The sequence below is a fragment of the Vicugna pacos genome, chromosome 27 (genome assembly GCF_048564905.1).
Source record: "Vicugna pacos chromosome 27, VicPac4, whole genome shotgun sequence".
In the NCBI taxonomy this organism is placed as follows: Eukaryota; Metazoa; Chordata; class Mammalia; order Artiodactyla; family Camelidae; genus Vicugna; species Vicugna pacos.
The window spans coordinates 15,315,016-15,332,899 of NC_133013.1; the positions used below are offsets into that span (position 1 = coordinate 15,315,016).

The 17,884-nt window shown below is 38.9% G+C and overlaps 1 protein-coding gene across 11 annotated transcripts in view; it reads left to right on the forward strand.

Annotated features, from left to right (window-relative positions):
- Window positions 1-17,884, forward strand: part of AKAP13 (A-kinase anchoring protein 13) — a 292,102-nt gene that overhangs the window by 231,414 nt on the left and 42,804 nt on the right. For all 11 annotated transcript variants that reach the window (XM_072950728.1, XM_072950730.1, XM_015234379.3 and 8 more), the window contains 3 exons: window positions 7,119-7,161; window positions 9,097-9,229; window positions 15,408-15,582. In XM_072950728.1, the coding sequence (XP_072806829.1) occupies window positions 7,119-7,161; window positions 9,097-9,229; window positions 15,408-15,582 (351 nt within the window). The remainder of the gene's footprint in view (window positions 1-7,118; window positions 7,162-9,096; window positions 9,230-15,407; window positions 15,583-17,884) is intronic.

Below are 17,884 nucleotides of genomic sequence, written 5' to 3' on the forward strand. Positions count from 1 at the left end.
ATCCAAATAGAGTGCTCTCATTCTAGTTTATAATGTACACTTCATGCAAGTGTGAAAGTTTAAGTCATATACTCATTACCTAGCCCCACTAACTTCCCTAAGTTAGCTCATACTATAATTGGAGGACTCATCAACTTGAATGATAGTGTTTCTCCTTAGTCCCTCCCCATAGACAGTTAAATTAATTTTCCCAACTGTACTTTTTTATTCTGTTCTAGAAACATAAATTTTTCTTTGCAGTTGTAAAAAATCCTGGCTGTTGAACACAGGACTAAAATTGCTGTGTGCTATGCCTTTAAGCCTCAGGATAACTGGATGGTTCTCAATTTGCCACAGAAGCAACTCTTCAGTTCCAAATCGCTTATGTATTCCGCATGATTCATTTTTGGTCGTGATCTTCCTTGCTGAAAGTATCATAATTAAAATCTACCCAGTGGCTTGAAAGCCTAAAGTGTGTGGTACACCTCTTAAGAACACTTAGTGGCTGTGTGACCTTAGGTCCTTGAACTATTAAACAGGGCTGATAATGTGATAAGACTTAAATGTGAATTTATTTTAAATTCACATTAGCATATTTCTGGCTTATAGTAAGCATTTGTTATAGTATGGAGTGAGTTCACAGTGTCCAGACAATGCTAGGGTCCGTTTTTCTCTGACCAGAATTTAGCAATGTTTGAAAAAAAACCAAAAAACCCTAGAACATTGTCCTTCATTGTCTTTAAGTGGCTATGTCTCATGAGCATCCTTGTCTAGGAATGAAACACTTTCTAAAATGAGCCTTATCTCACTACTTGTCAGCTCTTGTGTTCTGTCTTCTTCCTTTAAAGAAATTAGCTGCTTCCACCGCAGTCTTTCATGGCTGTTAACATTTGAGCACTTCTCAAAATGTATGTCCCCTGAGCTGTTGTCTGGACTGTCTCATTGTTGGATCATTGTCTACATTAGAAAAAGACAAACTCAGCATTATTCCTAAACTGAAATCTGTTTCAAAAATCCATTGATGTAGAGGAAAATACTGAGTAAAGGTGGTGACTGAAATATTTCTGTGTCATTTTCTGGGACAGGAAGTAGAAAGGTAGCAGTTTAGAACTTAAGAATAAATTTCATTTTTGCGTGTACAGAATAATTCTGTTATTACATACACTCCCTTAATAAGACTTTATTTTTAAACTTTTCATTGCTTGCACCCAGAAGATGCTTACAAACAGTAGAGAAAACTGATTATTATTATCAGTAGTATCCTTGCTAAGCAGTACTCAGTGACAGTAATGTTAAAAGGAGAATGATACCCATTAGATGTTGTAACCTCAGGGGCTTCTTAATGAGGTTTCATTTTGCCCTTCACTTTGCATGGTTTGTTATCACAAAGAACGATGCTCACAAGTGGCACCTGTCCTGCTTTACTTGTGGTGTATGAATTTGCATGCTTTGGTGGGAGCACTAGATTATAATTGTATAGCTTGCATTGGACTATGAAAGCTAAGTGGGTCTTAAGAACTGAACTGTGGCATTTACATATGTAAAGTGCATCAGATCTACAAAGCTAAATGATTCATGTGACCAGAAATGGTGGGGGGGGAACCTCTGGAAAGGGGCATCGATGCTACTGAGGATCTTTTATCACTGCTTTCTGTGCTTAGTTTCTCTGCTGTGGACAGTAAGATGAGACTTTATTGGAATGCATTCATTTTCTTAGAGTAGTTCTATTTGGAAAAGATAACATTTGTCAGAACAAAAATTCAGTCAGGCAGATAGACTTTTTATATTGATCTTTTGACTAAATTGCAAGGCTGGAATATATGCATATTCATTTTGAGTACATGATAAAATTGAATCTCTGTGTTAACACAACACATTCTTTCCATATATGTTGAAGATCCTCCTTATTCATACAGGTAGGTTTTTCTTTATGATCCATGATTGTGTGACAGAGAAGGGGATATTCTTAGAACTTGTGTGACAAGAGAGCTTATTCTCATTTCCTGAATTTGCTTCACATTTGGAAATACTTTAGAACACACATTAAAATGATATCTTTTGTACTCGACTGTTACTGCCTAAAAAGCCCAATGTACATGAGTTTGTGCCGGTCGTTCTTTGATCTCTGTCATGTGCAGTGGATGCACACAGTGGTCTGACGTCACGTAGCATTTATCTGGGGTGTGGTAGGTACAGGGCTTTTTCTTTCATTTTACTTAGGCTGTTGAGCTTCCAGAAAGCCTGACAGAAGGAAGTTCATTTATTAATGTTTATTTATTCATAGCTACTCTCTGCTGGGCACCAGGCTAGACAGTAGCAGGAGGAGGATGAACTCACAGATACAGTTCGTTTTCTCACCACACTTGAGCTGACAAATGTGAGAACAATTGAGTGCAATAGAAGATGATAAATGCAGCCACTGAGAAACATCAGTGCCCAGGACTTGAGCGATCAGAGAAAGCTTACTGAGAAGTGATGTCAAAGTTGAGACCAAAAGGAAACCAGAAATTCGCTAGGTGAATCAGTATGTAGAAAGCTAGACTGAGGAATTTGGGCTTCTTGTCTAAGGGCAATGGAGTGATTTAAGTTGACTAAATCAATTGATTAATTGATTCAGACACTTCAGAGAGACCACCTGAGAGAAAGTGTTGGAGAGGAGAGAGGCTGATAGAGGAGAAGAAGGCTATTGCAGGATTCAGATGAGAGCAGGTGGTGGTCTGAGCCAGGCCACAGAGCAGTGGCAGTAGGAGAGAAGTTGGTGTTCAGGGAATTCTAGAAGACAGAACCAAAAGGAATGAGTGAGTTATAATACCAGGATTCAAGGGTGTACCCAGGTTTCTATTTCAGATAATTAGTTAGATGTTAGGTACCACTCAACAAAGGAATGAAGGAGGAGGAACAGGTCGCAAAGAAGGGATAAGCTGACTCATGTACTTGTTGAGTTTGAGCTGCTGTGGGATGTCCACCTATAAGTGAGCAGTGAGATGAATGAGGTTTGAACTCAAAGGAAGGAGCTGATTTAAGAATAGAAAGTCATGAGTCACCAGTATATCACAGGCAGATTGTACTTTAAGAGGCAACAGCAAATGAGGAGGTTTGGGGTGAGCGAACAGAGAGTAAAATGCAGACTCCAGGGGAACCCCACTTACTCCAAGTGTTTCCTTCACTTTGAAGGAAACAAAAACCTCTCGCTGTAAATGATGACTATGAAAAATAAAATCCTTACTTTCATTACCTAGTAAGTACATGTTTGTTGGATGAATTTTCTTCAGCTGTATTAGCATTCTGCATACTTAGAAATAAAGATGAAAATGTTGAGTGCATTACATTGTTCATCTAGATGGCCTTTCCCAGAATCGTTCAGGCCAGGGACATGATTCCATTCACTGTGGGTCTGTGGTGCCTCCCACTCTGTTCTGGCATACTTGGTGCCCCCTCTGATACCTTCTGTTAACCCACTCCTCAGCCCGGCGGCGGATGAAGCCAGCAAGGCAGATCTCCTTCTCCGTCAGCACCTCTCCACTCCTCCTTAAGTCTAAAACTCTCTTTTCTGTTGGCTCTTCTTATTCCAGTGATGAGGAGGAGGAGTTGTATAGTAAGTAAGCCACTTTGGGGTCCAATGGCTGTTTTCCAGGGTGTGACCAGTGCTGAAAATGCTTTGGGCTTGGTACTAAGAAATTGTTTGGGGAATTCTGTCCCCTTGCATGCCATCATTTCTAAATCATTTGTCCTCATGCTTTGCTTTGAAAATTAATTTGGATAAAACAGTTTTTGTCTTTAGTACACTACCTATGTTCACTGACCCAGTGGCCTGATACTAGGGCCCAAGACATCGTCCCAGAACACATAAGGCATAACGGGTTCCCATCCCACCTTGTACATCTTGTAATGCTGAGTACTGCCTTGACAAAACTTTCCATTTAATCGCGTAAGTTTCATTTTCATTGTTTTGCTTTTTTGTCTCATGGGACAGATATTTAGCTGTCTACCTGTGATATTCAGAAGCTAATGTTAAACTTTTTTCTTCTCACTTTTTAGACCATTTCTTTAAAAATACCTTTTCTTTGAGATTAGGCCACATTAATTATTGCGTGGAAGTCAGATACTTATTTCCCTTCTGGTTTCTTTCCTTCGGAACTTTAATTTTTCAATCCGTTCACTACACTAAAGGCTTCAGATTACTATGTCCTTACTTGATAAACCCTAGTTTAAAAACTATACAAAGTATCAGTTTTAGTAAAGTTGGAAATGAATCCCCCTCTACCATGAAAATCACTGTTTTCAACTGTACAATATTTCTAGACTATTCCAGGATTGCTATTTTTAATGAAAAAACTACTTCTAATATAAAGTCTCATAATGAATTATTGTCATTTCATACAACTAATGTGAGTCTTAGGCGATTACAGTATCCATATCATTAAGCATCCTAATTCCCTGCCACTTGCTGATCCTAAGCGTTAGCAATATTTACGTATTTAATATTTAAGCAATATTAAGCTGAGTCACATTTTTGCATTGTTCTTAAAAGGAAAATGGCTTATATACAAATGGAAGTCTTATGTGTTCAATACTTTTTTCAAAGTTAAGAGGTGTTTGGTAAACAGGCACATAAGATACTCACTGGGAAGCTGTGAAAATCCCCCACAACTTTGAGTGTCCAGAAATCCTCAAGGCTGTTTAATCTCAAAGTGGTTGTCATGTGCTGGGAAGTAGGTGAGCGTGGCAGGGGGAACAAAGGTTCCCGTAGTAGTTCTGCCACTAATATAAAATTGTGATGGCACTGGCTTCCCACTTAATCCAACATGATGGAATCAAAAAGTATAGAAGCTTGAAGAAACCTTTGAATTAAACATCCAGCATTCCTCAAAATGTGTTCCTTAAACTCAAAAATACCAGTGAGAATTAAGAGGCAGGGAGAGTTTAAAAAAAGAAATGATTGACTTGGCCATATAAATTTAGGAGACTCTGGTTTAAGCAGGTTTCAAAGGCTAATGGGTACATTGTGAATTTCCAAGGCAGCGTTCAATATGCTGTGTTTCCCAAACTTATTAACTAGATGACCACAGTAGGTGCTGACTATGTATAACTGCTCATGAAGCTAGTTTCCATGGAACACTCTTGACAAAGTAATGACTGTGTCTATCCAGTCGTTCCAATCCTAGAATGTTACTGTATTAGATCTGCAGGTTATTTTATGCCTTTTAGAAAAAGTCTAGCTGAAACAAGCTATTTACCTGCAATAGTATTTCACAGGCTAACTTCAGTGACAGATTTCTTTGCTTTTGCTTGTAATTGTATCACAGAGGGAACCTTGGTTATATCATATTCTTGGGATGCTTTGAAAACTTGATGACACTTTAGGAATCTCAGAGGCATTGATTTTAGAAACATTTGTAGATTAGTCACTGTTTTCAGAACCACACCTGAGAGGTCACAGTAAATGAATTAAAATTTGTTTCAGCAGCAAAAAAGTTAGAGGTCATAGATGCTCCCAGTAGTCAAGTCACATATTTGTTAAGTTTTTAATTTGTTTGACAGAAATCTGCTAGGAGCTTATTCTTGGCCAGGCTCTGTGCTGACTGGTGTTTTTCTTTACGGGTTTTATTTTTACTTTGTTTACATTACTAGGGTGGTAACTTACTGGGTAATTGATTAAGTGTACAGCAGAATCCTGGCAGCCTGAGAGAATTTAATGCTGCTTATATTATTCAAGGCTCCTTGGGTGGAAAAAGTTTTAAAGCCACTGTTCCACACACACTACTGATTTTTGTTTAAGTAAATGAAGGCATTCTGAAGTTAAAATGCTGGTGGTTTCACACCTACATCATGCAGAACTGGAAGACAGATCCCAGAACTTATTCCTACTGTTCACCTTTCTCCTCTGCCTGTTATTACCATGCGTTACAAGTGAAATGGAAGAACCCCAAATAGGTAAAAGGGAAAAAGTACAGAAAGCAACCTTTTGAAGACTTAGAATTCATTTTTAAGTTTCATATGCATCATTTCCACCTGCTGACTTTCTGTTAACCATAACTACAACTCTGCATTTCTATTCATAATCTAGAATAGTTTGGGAGTTTAAAAGTTTCAAGTTCTGGTAATCTGGTAGCAGAACATTTTCAAATTTCTATCAAATTAAAAGTTTTACTCACAGTGATCTTGGGGATTCTTGAAACCAAGAACAGGGAGAAAGGGTGTGTTTTGTCCACATCATAACAATAGTTATACAGAGCAACCTTTTGTCTGCCTGGACTCATACACAGTTTTCTGTACCTGATCTCCTAAAACTTGGAAACCATTTATCATTGTGTGATTGCGGCCTTTCTCTCATCTAAGTCCTAAAGTAGTTCAGACTTGATTAACATGTTGTAGATTAAGTGTTGGTATTGTTCCTTTTTGTTTGTTCTGCTTATTGCCCTATCTGTCTTAGCCTTCGATCTAATGACCCCCTCGGTTTAATGTCTGATAGTTATGGAAGGAGGAAAAATGTATCAGCCCTACTCCTTTGATCAGGATCAACCTGGAAAGGACCTTAGCATCTGTTTTACCTTCCTTGTTTCATAGATGAGGAAATGAAATCAGAGATCTCACCCCAAGTTAGCAACAAGGCCTAGACCTTACAAGCCAGCTCCGATGCTCTTTGCTGTTCACCGATCCATTTCCAGAAATGTTCAGGAAAGTATCAGACACACATTAGCTAGATTTTTAGTGTGGAAATATATGAAAGCAAAATTAACAGCACACAGAATATGACATTTAATTTCCTATTGTGTATTCTTTCTCTGACATCATCTCAGAAAGATGGCCTGTGGGCTCTGAACATTGATAGATGTGTATTCAAGTATTTTTTAAGTTGATCTGGGGTTTATTCGGTTACTTGAATCCTGGATTAAAAATTTTTTTTCCTGTGAGAAATTCACTGCCTGTTGCTGCCAATTTCTGGTTCTAATTTCACTGTGTTCTTTTTCAATTTTTCCTTCTTCCAAACCCTCAGGAGAAGAAGGCACCCGGCACTGGCTTTCAAAGGCTATTTTTGCTTTATCTGTGTTGTCATAAAAATGTTAAACATTTTATCTGTTATCTGGGTGAAATCCTTTTGTTCTAACTTTTTTTTTTTTCCTTTTCTTGTTTTCTAGATTCACGACCCTTCCACAACACGAGTGCTAATCTGACTGGAAGGTACTCTACTTATATTTGGTTACTCATTTTCCCAAGATGAAATGAAGGAAGTTCTAAATGTCTTATGGTGTTTATGCAAACTAAGTAATTGAGCTCATTGGATTCTTATTTCCTTGACTGATAAATTTGAAATAATGGTTAAGCGTGGTTTTGCATTGAAGGCAATACCCTTTTAACTTAATGTCTTCAGTAATTTTCCACCTTTATTCTTTACACGAGCCTAATGATGAAGATATACTGTTTGCATTCATTCCCATAAATTATATGAATATTTGACTTTATGAACTTTGCTCTCTTTGCTCATGGGAATTTTTAACTCCTAAGTCTAAGAGCATTTTGTTTCATAAATATGTGTGTGTGTGTGTGTGTGTGTGTGTGTATTCGTGCAGCGTTGCTATTTTCTTAGCCATTTTAAGCTTTAAAACTATTTTCTTGTGTGTGCATTGACATGGCACACACCTCTGTCCAAGCAAGTAAATCGTTTTTTTTCTTGATAGCAGGCCAGCGATTGCTGTTTTGACTTGTTTATGTTCATATTCCTCTTTTCATGCTTATGAGATTAAATGTTCTAATTTAAGTATAATTTGGGTTCTGGTCGTTGCCCTACAATGTTTTTTAAGTTGCCTTCCTTTTCACAAAGGTGTAGGGGAGGGTAGTAGTTCAGTGGTGGAGTGCATGCTTGGCATGCACCAGGTCCTGGGTTCAATCTGTAGTACCTGCATGAAAAAAGAAAAAAAAAGAACTATGAAACTCCTTTCACAGAGGCATCAGTTGTGGCTCAGTGATCCAGAACTCTCAGTATGAATGCTCTTCTTTGCATTTCTGTGGTATTTTACTTACTCTTTGTTCTTTCTAGAGCAGTGATTTTCATATCATTTGCCCTTTATCTTAGTAACAGATGGCTTTGTATTGTAAACAATGTTTTATATATAAATAGACTTTACTAGCTACTAAAGAGGACCCTTGTGGTTCTGCTTGTCTGCCCTCTTATAGAGGCCCTTGAGGTAAACACTACTTTGCTATAGAAAAGTTCTAACGTAACTGTTCTAGAACACCTAAGAAGTCTAGAACACCTAAGAAATAGATTTCTAGATAATAGATTATGTACACAATTATACATAATTGTGTATATGGTAGATTATGCGTATAATTGTATATGTGTATAAGTGATTGATTGTATATGCAAAGGCCCAGCATTCTTTGAAGAAGTCAACAATTGTGAATTTCCTAGAGTCCAAACATGCCCATGATGCATGGACTTAGAATACAGGTTTCCTGCACAGGTAAATTGGTACACATGGATCTGTGTGAAACTCCTAAAATGGATCTCTCCACACTCAGCGTCATTTCTGCCTGCTGTTCAGTATATCCCCTCCTGAACTGTGTGTAGCTGCATTCACGTATTGATTCTCCAGTGCATTCAAGACTGAAAAAGAGGGGTGATCTCTGCTGTGAGGGAACTTGGTTATGCATTCAGTCATAGAAATTCCTTGGTTTGCATCACACACGTGGGCTTCTTTTCAAGCACCTATTTGATGCAAAGAAGTTTGTAAATTGGGTGCTATTTTAGATTAAGAAATTTCAGATAATATAATTATAATTGATAATTAGGCTCTGTTTAATATTTAACAATCAGATCACTGAAAACTCATTAATAAAACACTAATAACTGATATAAGAAGACTTAGCCAAGTCTTGGCAACAGAACATGGGCATTGTGCTCCATTCTTGGATATTATTGTATAAAACCACTCAGCAGCCTCTGTCCACCTCTTATTTCATTTCCTATTTGCATATGAATATATAAATTGTCTGTAACTTGTAGCTAAAATAATGCATGACTGTGATGGTTACAAAGCATTGTATGTAGGGTATTTTAATTTTTAAAAATTAACTTCTGTAACCCCTTTTAAAATTCTTTTCTTTTCTATTTAGTATTACAGAAGAGAACTTTAATTTCCCGCCACAAAGCCCTTCCAAGAAAGATTTTGAACTGAAGAGTGGAACGAAAGTCAGTCGTACATTCAGCTACATCAAGAACAAGATGTCCAGCAGCAAGAAGAGCAGAGTAAGTCCTGCCATGGGCACGGCTGTGTGGCCGCCTCAGTCAGCTCTCAGGAGGCTCCTGTCACAGCCTGCACACAGCTGAAGGCTAATTAAGTGGTGGGGACACATGGTTCAGAGATGCTCTCTGAACTAACCTAATATGAAGAAAAATAACAGCAAGAAAAATAACAATGAGAGGTGATACCACTAATTGAATTTTCACTATGTTCTAAGAGCTTTCCGTTTATTAATCTCATTTAACCCTTTCCACAACCCTGTAAGGTAGATGTTACCTCCCTTTCCTTGGCATAAAGTACCTTAACTAGGAAAAATAAGGAAATAAACATTACCTGTAATAATTCCACATTGACTCTTCTAATATTTTTTTAAGTGTATTTTTAAAAGGAAAGAAAGAAAAGGAGTTATCTTTTTAATACCATTCCCAGTGCTAAACCGAAAGATTCAGTTTCACATCAGCAGGAAAAGCTTTGTGCCTCTCACTTCCCTATACTCCATTCACTTGCCCTCCAACAATATAAGTAAGTAAAAAAAAAAATTAGAAATCAGTTAAGAAGTTCTTGCCAAGGAATCACTATATACGTGTGTGTGTGTGTGTATGTTATACAGGTGCATGTATATACTTAGTATAGGAATAAACAGTGAAGTCAGGAATATTGTAAAAGTACACACACACACACACTCTACACCCGCCAAATACAACAAGCTTCTTAGGCCCTTAGTTAAGTGAGCTGGTAGAAATAGATCCAATGTTTTGTAAATAAGATCTCTTCTCTTTTAGCGTATACTAGGTTTGGTCATGACTCAGTTAAATCCTGCCACTAGAATTGTGTTTTCATTTTTTCTGCCCAAGTGCAGAATGGACAGAAAGTGGGCAAACTGGAAAAGATGCAAAGAATCTAGCAAATGGTTTCTAGAATAGTCACATATTTAAGTTTTATAATAGCTTTGCTTTGTAATTCAAAAAAATTAAAGAGGGCAGAATGCTTATCGATATTCTACATACGACAGCAAGGCTTAAAATAGAGCCATATCTGTTTTACTTATCACTGCTGGCTTGGACACTGGTTGGCATCAACAAAAGAAAATCTTGAAAGATCAGTGTAAATGGGACAAGTAGTATTGAGTGACTTCTGTAGTCCACCCAGAAGAACTTAAACCACATAGTCTTTGCCTTAAAAGTTTTTACAGTCTGTCTGGATGATGTAAGATGTTTCTGTTGTTTTTTGTTTTGTTTTTAAACTATGGACTCTTTTCTTCAAACTGTTAATTGGAAGACCAGTAAAAAGTGGAGATTCCCCTCTCCATCCACCTCCCCAGTGCATTGATTAAGAGCAGAGCAGTGACTTCACCACTGATCACATTGATAAGTAATACAGACAGACGTGAACGAAACGATGTAAGACTGAATTTAGAAACTGGAGCCTCACCTTTGAAAAAGTCTCACCTCAGCCTCCTTATTTTACAAACTGGAGCACAGAGAGGTGTGCTTGAGGTCACAGACTAGACAGTACCTTGTCATCTGACCTCCAGCAGGAGTGCTCTCCATTTCATGTTTGCTCTTAAACAAGATTTGAGTGTTACTACACAGTATCTTTTTCCTTTTAAGTTTTTTAATAACCTCAAGGGACTGGAGTTTGCTAGTGGGGAGATGACGAGATGAGGCAGGAGAAAAGAAGGTAATTTGGGTGCGAGTGAAGCCCGTCATCAGTGACAGAACTGCATCACTTAACTTCTCACATCCGATCTTCTCCTTTGTCAAAGTGACAACACTATTTTGCAATGAGACTGGTTCCTCTTTCAGACTCTTGGCTTCAAGATTTGATCTCTGGGGTCTAGTGCTATCTCTAGCAGTGGAAACTCTCAAACGGTTTCAAATGTGTAACCTTGGATTGCAATCCATTTCACATCATCAAGTGTTTAGAGTGCCCCAGTAGCAAATATATTAAAACGCTCCGGAGTCATCTTTGATCACTGTTACTAGCTCACTTTACACAAGATCATTTTGGAGCCTCCTGTAGAATAGTTCAGCTTTTGTCAGTGTACCAAAAGATAGGAAGAAATAGGGGAAGTGGTGAAGTAATACATTTTATGTTAAGTTACATTGAACACCTTGTCTTTATTTGCCATTGTGCCGACAGTAGAGCTTTGCCGTTGAGAAGTGTTGTATTCTCTTAAATGGTAACAAAAATAAGTGAATATTTTCTTGGGGTGATGATGCTAACTCTGCTGTTTTTCTTAACTGTTTACAGTTGCATTTTCAATTTCTTAAGCTTTATGGAGAAGTAACATTCAATAGTTAAGAAAAACAGTAGGTTTTTTACGTTAGCTAGTGTAAATGCTATATAGTATATGTGCTATACTATATGTATAATATAATATATATATAATATATATATTTTTTTCTCATACCTGTGGCCAGTATATGAGAAATTTTTGAGAAATTGAGAACTGATCCTTTATATGTCCTTTTAAGAATTATCACTAACTGGCTGAGTTACTAGATAAATGTGTTGAATCTTTTTGTGAAAGAGGGAGAACCTAAACAGGAAGTTTAACAGGAAGACTGGCAGTTTCTGCTTCTGTCTTTTAGTATCTTCAAGAGTTAGTACTGTTTCCTGCTAAGTAAGTTTGCTTGCTACAGAATATTTAAACACTAACATGCATAATTTCCACGTTCATAAAGGGAGTGGGGTGACCCTCTTTAAAACCATCCCGTCACACTGACATGCATAATTTCCACGTTCATAAAGGGAGTGGGGTGACCCTCTTTAAAACCATCCCGTCACACTGATTTTCTTTTTTCTGAGCTTTTCCTCTTTGCAGACAACTAGGAGGTGTTTTAGACAAATTCTTAATCTTACTTGAAGTAGGCATTTTTTTATGCAAGGATTAAATTCCTGCCCAGCTGTTAATATAATCCATAACTTCATAGCAAGACATTCAGCTTCAACTCCCATTTCCTGTGGTGTGTCTAAATAAGAACTAAACCCGTCAGCCGAGTGTAGAGTATAATTTTTTAGAGGCTTGAATCAATGTTAAATATAATTCTCTTCCTTCTTCAATTAAAGATTTGCACTATGACAGTTGCTTAATCTCAGCTTGCTTCACAGTTTTCCAAAGAGTTCTCTGATTTTTTATTGTAATTACTTGTCTAAAATGGTAGGTTCAGAAAGATGAAAAATCATTTTCCTTCATTATATCCTAGTGTAATTGTTACCTGCGTCTTTCTCTTTAACTGCTGTTAATTTCTCTTTTCCCAGCAGTTTTAGAAACATTTTGGCAGGTGTTAAACACGGAAAAGCCAAACTTCAGAAAACGGCCAACCACCACCTTTCCTCAGGCAACTTCATTAAGACGTTCTTTATAAAATGAGTAGTCTGTTTTTAAACAGATGTGTTCCTTGACTTCTAGTGTTAAAAAATTGTTCTTGGTCCAGAGTTTCTGTCCTGCAGCTTAAGTACCGTCCACACGTCCTGTATTTGGGGGGATTTGTTCTGTTTCATGTTGTGTGTCCTCTGTAGCCAGGGTAGTTGGCTCTGCTAGCAGCATTCAAATAGTTAAGCTTGTCTTAAGGAAACAAGCAGCCTGAGCCCTCCCTCCTTCCCTTTCTCAACCAGTCTCTGGCTTCCTCTTTTGGTTTCTCTCATGGTTGCTCTCATGGCCCCTTGGAGCTGCTGGGCTCTGCCCCGCCGGCATGAGCCCCTCCTTCCGTGAGAGCACAGTTCGTGGCATGGGGGTCGAATCATGTCGATAAAATGGGGTCGGTTTCATGAAGCACCCCTTATAACAGTGAGATCCATAGGACCAAAACATGGGGAGGTAAGAGCTTGACTTCTTTAAAGCACTAAATTTGAGTAAAAACAGAAAGAGACAGTGGATTTTGTTTTGTTTTGTTCTTATCCTTGGCAGAGCTAGTTTGGATTTTTGCAAAGCATGAGGAAATTATTTACTCAGATTTGAAGAGCACTGCAAGGCTTGAGAGAGTAACTTACTTGCCGCAGATCTTTTTTAACCCCAGGAGCATGCTTTTTTGGCTTTCCTGAGCGAACTGTCAGATGCTCTTCAATTTAACATTTTATGTATGGAAAGGCCTTCTGCAAAATTTAGTTAAAAGAAAGAAATTATTTGAAAAAACTCAGTTTTTGTTATTGATTTTTACTAGAGTTTTAGATACTTTAGCAGTTACTAATTTTCACTCAGAACTGTTTCCTGTTTTGTAAAGTGAAGTAGTTTGTTTTCTCTCTTCCGCTCGTTATTTTTTATAGTTCTAAAGTAGCAGTTCAGCTCTTAGAGTTCGATTACATGTGTTCTATTAACAAAGGACTTTATTTTTTATTTTTCATTTATTTAATGGACGTACTGAGGATTCAACCCAGGACCTCAGGGGTGCTAAGCACGTACTATATACCGTTGAGTTATATACCCTTCCCCCAACAAAGGATTTATTAAATGAGTCATAGACTTAGCAAACATTCACCATTTCAGAACAGCAGTTGGGTTCTGAATAGGAACTCAGAAGACCTGGTTCTGATTTTAACTGCACATACCATTTGCTGTGTGACCTTCTGTGAGTCAACAGACGTCTCCTGCCCTTGGCAGTAGAGTGCAGTGAATGTGAGTGAGCTTTGTGGCAGATCTCGATCTTAATTCCAGCTTGGGCAGTTACTGGTGTGTGGCCTCCAGTACAGAATCAGACATGTCTAAGGCCTCAGTGTCCTCAAACAAGAAGTGGAGGTAATAGCTGGTACTTACTGCACGGGGTTGTCATGAGAAAATTCATGTCAGTAGCTTACTACAGCGCTCGGCACATAGTAACTGTTCACTCTTAGCTGCTGTTTATTATCTTTCTCTTCTCAGTTAAAAAATGGGAAACATCATGCCAACCCTAGTCATCTCAAAGTTATTGAATCCGATGAAATAATGTATGGAGAAGGCATTGATTCAAAATGTAAGGCATTTAGCAGTTGTCATAGTCACTAATTGTGGGGTACCTATCTTCCAGAAAGTTTTTTCATTACAGCAATTACAACCCATTTTCCAGGGCATACAATACTATTGTTGTAATTTTTTTAATTCCTGGAAAATGGATACCCCGAAATTAATGATCATGACAACTACTAAATGCATTCTTCCTGCCTCTGAATTGTAGTTCATGGTCTGGGTAATTCGAAAGAAAATTATTAATTTGATATTTTTTAGAGTTTTTTTTTTTTTTTGAATTGAAGTACAGTCAGTTGCTGTGTCAATTTCTGATGTATAGCACAGTGTCCCGGTCATGCATTTATGTGCTTATATTCATTTTCATTCATTTGATACTGATAAACCAGCCAAGTGTCTGCCTACATGTGCTTATAAAGGACCTTGTTTGGAGAGCATATAGTTACATCCCACAGTCCTAGTCTCCTAAAAGCAGAGTGTACCTGAAACATCCTGACTGCTTTAGGTACTTCATTAAGGATCTCAACACTCATTAATTTAAAAAAAGTTAAAGAACTTAAAGAAGTTTTAGGGTTTAAATCCCTCCTCCCCTCAATTTGAAAATTAGGCCAAAATTAATATCTGTGAACCTTGAAATTCTATTTAGTAAAACAGAAGATGTACATATGGGGGATGTGTAGTGTTTTTAGCTATAGTAAATAAAGGAGGAAACATCAGGGATGTGCCCTCACTTAGGGATATGTGATTGGTGGGAGGCAGTCAGCGGGGAACCTCGAGTCACTTTTCACGCTTCCCAATCATTGTCCTGCCCCTCAGGCTGGTCCCAGAACTATTACCATCCCATCTGCTGCTCCCTGCCTGCAGCTGGCCCTAAGCTTGTCGCTTGCTTCCTGTGTGGGCTGAGCTGTGGCTGACTGAGGAGGATTCGCGGCCACCGCAGACTCCTCCTCCTCCAGCACCGGAAGCCTCTTTCTCTTCAGTGTTGATCCTCAGGCATTGTGTCTGTTGGAATAAATAACCAATGAATAAGCCACTGCCCAGTCTTCCAAAGGTTTTTCTAAGATAGCTTGAATGCTCACAATTTAATTTAGAATAAATATATATACATATGTCCAAGACAGTGTTCCTAACTTTTGTCCAAAACGTTCACCAGCCACTGTTGACCATATGCCAGCTTGGGGCCCTTCTAGAAGGGAAGGCCTTCTAGTGTTCAATTAACTGTTGATTCTTTTCTTTGGCAGGAAAAGGAAAAGGAGAAAGATAAAATTAAGGAGAAGGAGAAAGAGTCTAAAGAGAAGGAAAAGGACAAGAAGACTGTCAATGGGCATGCTTTCAGTTCCATCCCTGTGGTGGGTCCCATCGGCTGCAGCCAGTGCACAAAGCCCTTCACCAACAAAGACGCCTACACTTGTGCAAGTAAGAGACGTGCCCCTGCCTGCATGGTGGAACTCTCTTGGCTCAGAAAAGCTCGTTTCTCGTTTCCTGTCTGTCCCACCCCTTATTTGTTCCTCGTTTATGTAGAGAAGTAACCCTTTTTCTATCTTTAAAAATCATTGAAGAAATAAGTTCTAGGTATATAACATGCAGCCTGTAGTTTTGGCAGGCAGCCCCAACTTCAGATATTCTGTCCTGCTGTCCCAAAGCCACTACCTTATTCTCGGTCCATGTCAGCATTGAAACAGTCTCAGAGCGGTCCCTTGTCAGGTCACATATGCTCGTTTTTCATTCTGGTGCTTTGGTATATGTTTCAGCCATTGACCAGCGTTAAGTCATGGTAACTGCCCAGGGAGGAGGGCAGCTCGGTGTGCAGAAATGTTCCATGTTGTCCTCTTACTGCCCTGCCTTACAACCCCCTGAAAGCCGAGTCGGTTAACTGAACATGGTTCCTTGTTTTGGTCAGATTCTCAGAGACAGGTCGGCTAACCTTTTCTGTCAAGGAGAAGATAGCAAGACTTTCTGGGCAGCACGGTCCCTGCCACAGCTGCTGACCTCTCCTTCTGTGGCACCAAGGTAGCCACAGACAGCGCAGAAGACAGTGAGGGTGGCTGTGTGCCAGTGCAACTGCATTTATGGGCAGTGAAATTTGAATTTCATGTTCTTTTCATGTGTCATGGAATATTAATCTTTTCTATTTTTTTCAACCATTTAAAAATGTAAAAACTACTTGTAGCTCACGGGCCATACAAGAATAGGCGACGGGCCAATTAGCCCATGGGCTATAATCCGCAGACCCTGGCTCTTAGGCGCCAAGTCTCAAAATTTTTGTGGTTTCACGCAGATAGAAATTAATAACATTCGTAGTGCAAACCAAGGTAAATCAAGGAGGCTGCTTGTGGTCAGAAGTGACCAGTGTGGAGGTCCAGTCATCCAGAAAGCCAAGGTGATTTTTCATCATGTTAGACCTGCAACCAGTTCAGACAAAGCAGTGACTAATTCAGACTCCCAAGAAAGCCCTTGTCAGACCATGATGTCATGACATTGTCTTGTTTTCAGTCATTTGGATGAAGTATCCCAAGTGATTTGTTACTAAAAATAGCTACTGAAATTGGAAATTTTTAAAAGTTTATTTGAGCAGATTCACCGTTACTGCAATAATAATTTCCACTCTCTTGCTTTCTTGACTTGAAGAGGAGGGGTGGAGGAGTGTGTAGCCCGCTGGCTGTCTACTCTCTGCTCCCGCTGTTACGACTTTTTAGACAACTATCGTGAATACTTACACGCTTGTAAAAAGGCTTCTTGTGGATATTTTATTGTCTGAGGCCCTATTTGTTTCTAACAGTCCTATTTAAAAAAAAAAAACAAACCCTCCAGGGAGCTCTTGTCTTTTTATTCATCCTGGTGGGCAGATATCACACACATTTATGTCCTCCTTCATGTGTGACTTCCCAGGAGATTGAGAACTGCTCCAGCACAGTAGTAAGTTTTATGTGACCTCTCAGAAGCGAGAGACTGTCACTGCCCAGTATCCCTCCAGCATTTCACTCTGCAGCCCAGGTTCTAACAGGACTCATTCCTAGGACACCAGTCGCAAGTCGCCAGTTTAGTTTCTTAACCGCTGGACACAGTCAGCTTCTTGGTACTGGAATAACCTGGCTGCCTAGGGCAGCGGTCACCAAGCACTTTTTAGTATTATCTGCCGTTAAAAGATTTTTAGTCTACTCCTCCAAGATGTGCATATTTAACATAAAATTGGGTACGTGTCCTGTACTACACTCATAAAGAGCTCATTCTAGGAATAAGACAAGTCAAATTTGCCATCTTCTTGTTTGCTGGTTAGTGATTAGTCTCTTTAATATTGTCTTAGGTGCATAGTTTTCTTTGCAAGAATTTGTGTCTCCTTTTCACTTTATTTTAGTTGAAACTGAATATAATTTATAAGCTTACGTTATTGAGCACCTGTAAGTTTCCATTCATCACAACATACTGAAAGTAGACGGACGAGGAGGGCTGTTCCGCAGCCCTGACACACACTTTCGAGTGCTCTTCTTCCCTCCAGAATCCTCTAGTATCACATGTGATGAGAAGCTGCCTAACATCAACGCTGACTGAGCCCCCAGGGTATCGATCTAAGTCGATATAAATGAGAGCTGTGAAAATGTCCTCCTCTGTGTCAAGGAATCATTTCATTTTGTGCATCCTTCCTACAGAGGGCCTGTTCTCCATTTGGAAGCGTTGGTCTCAGAGAAAAATAGGGAGAAATCACATTTCTTGATTGGCA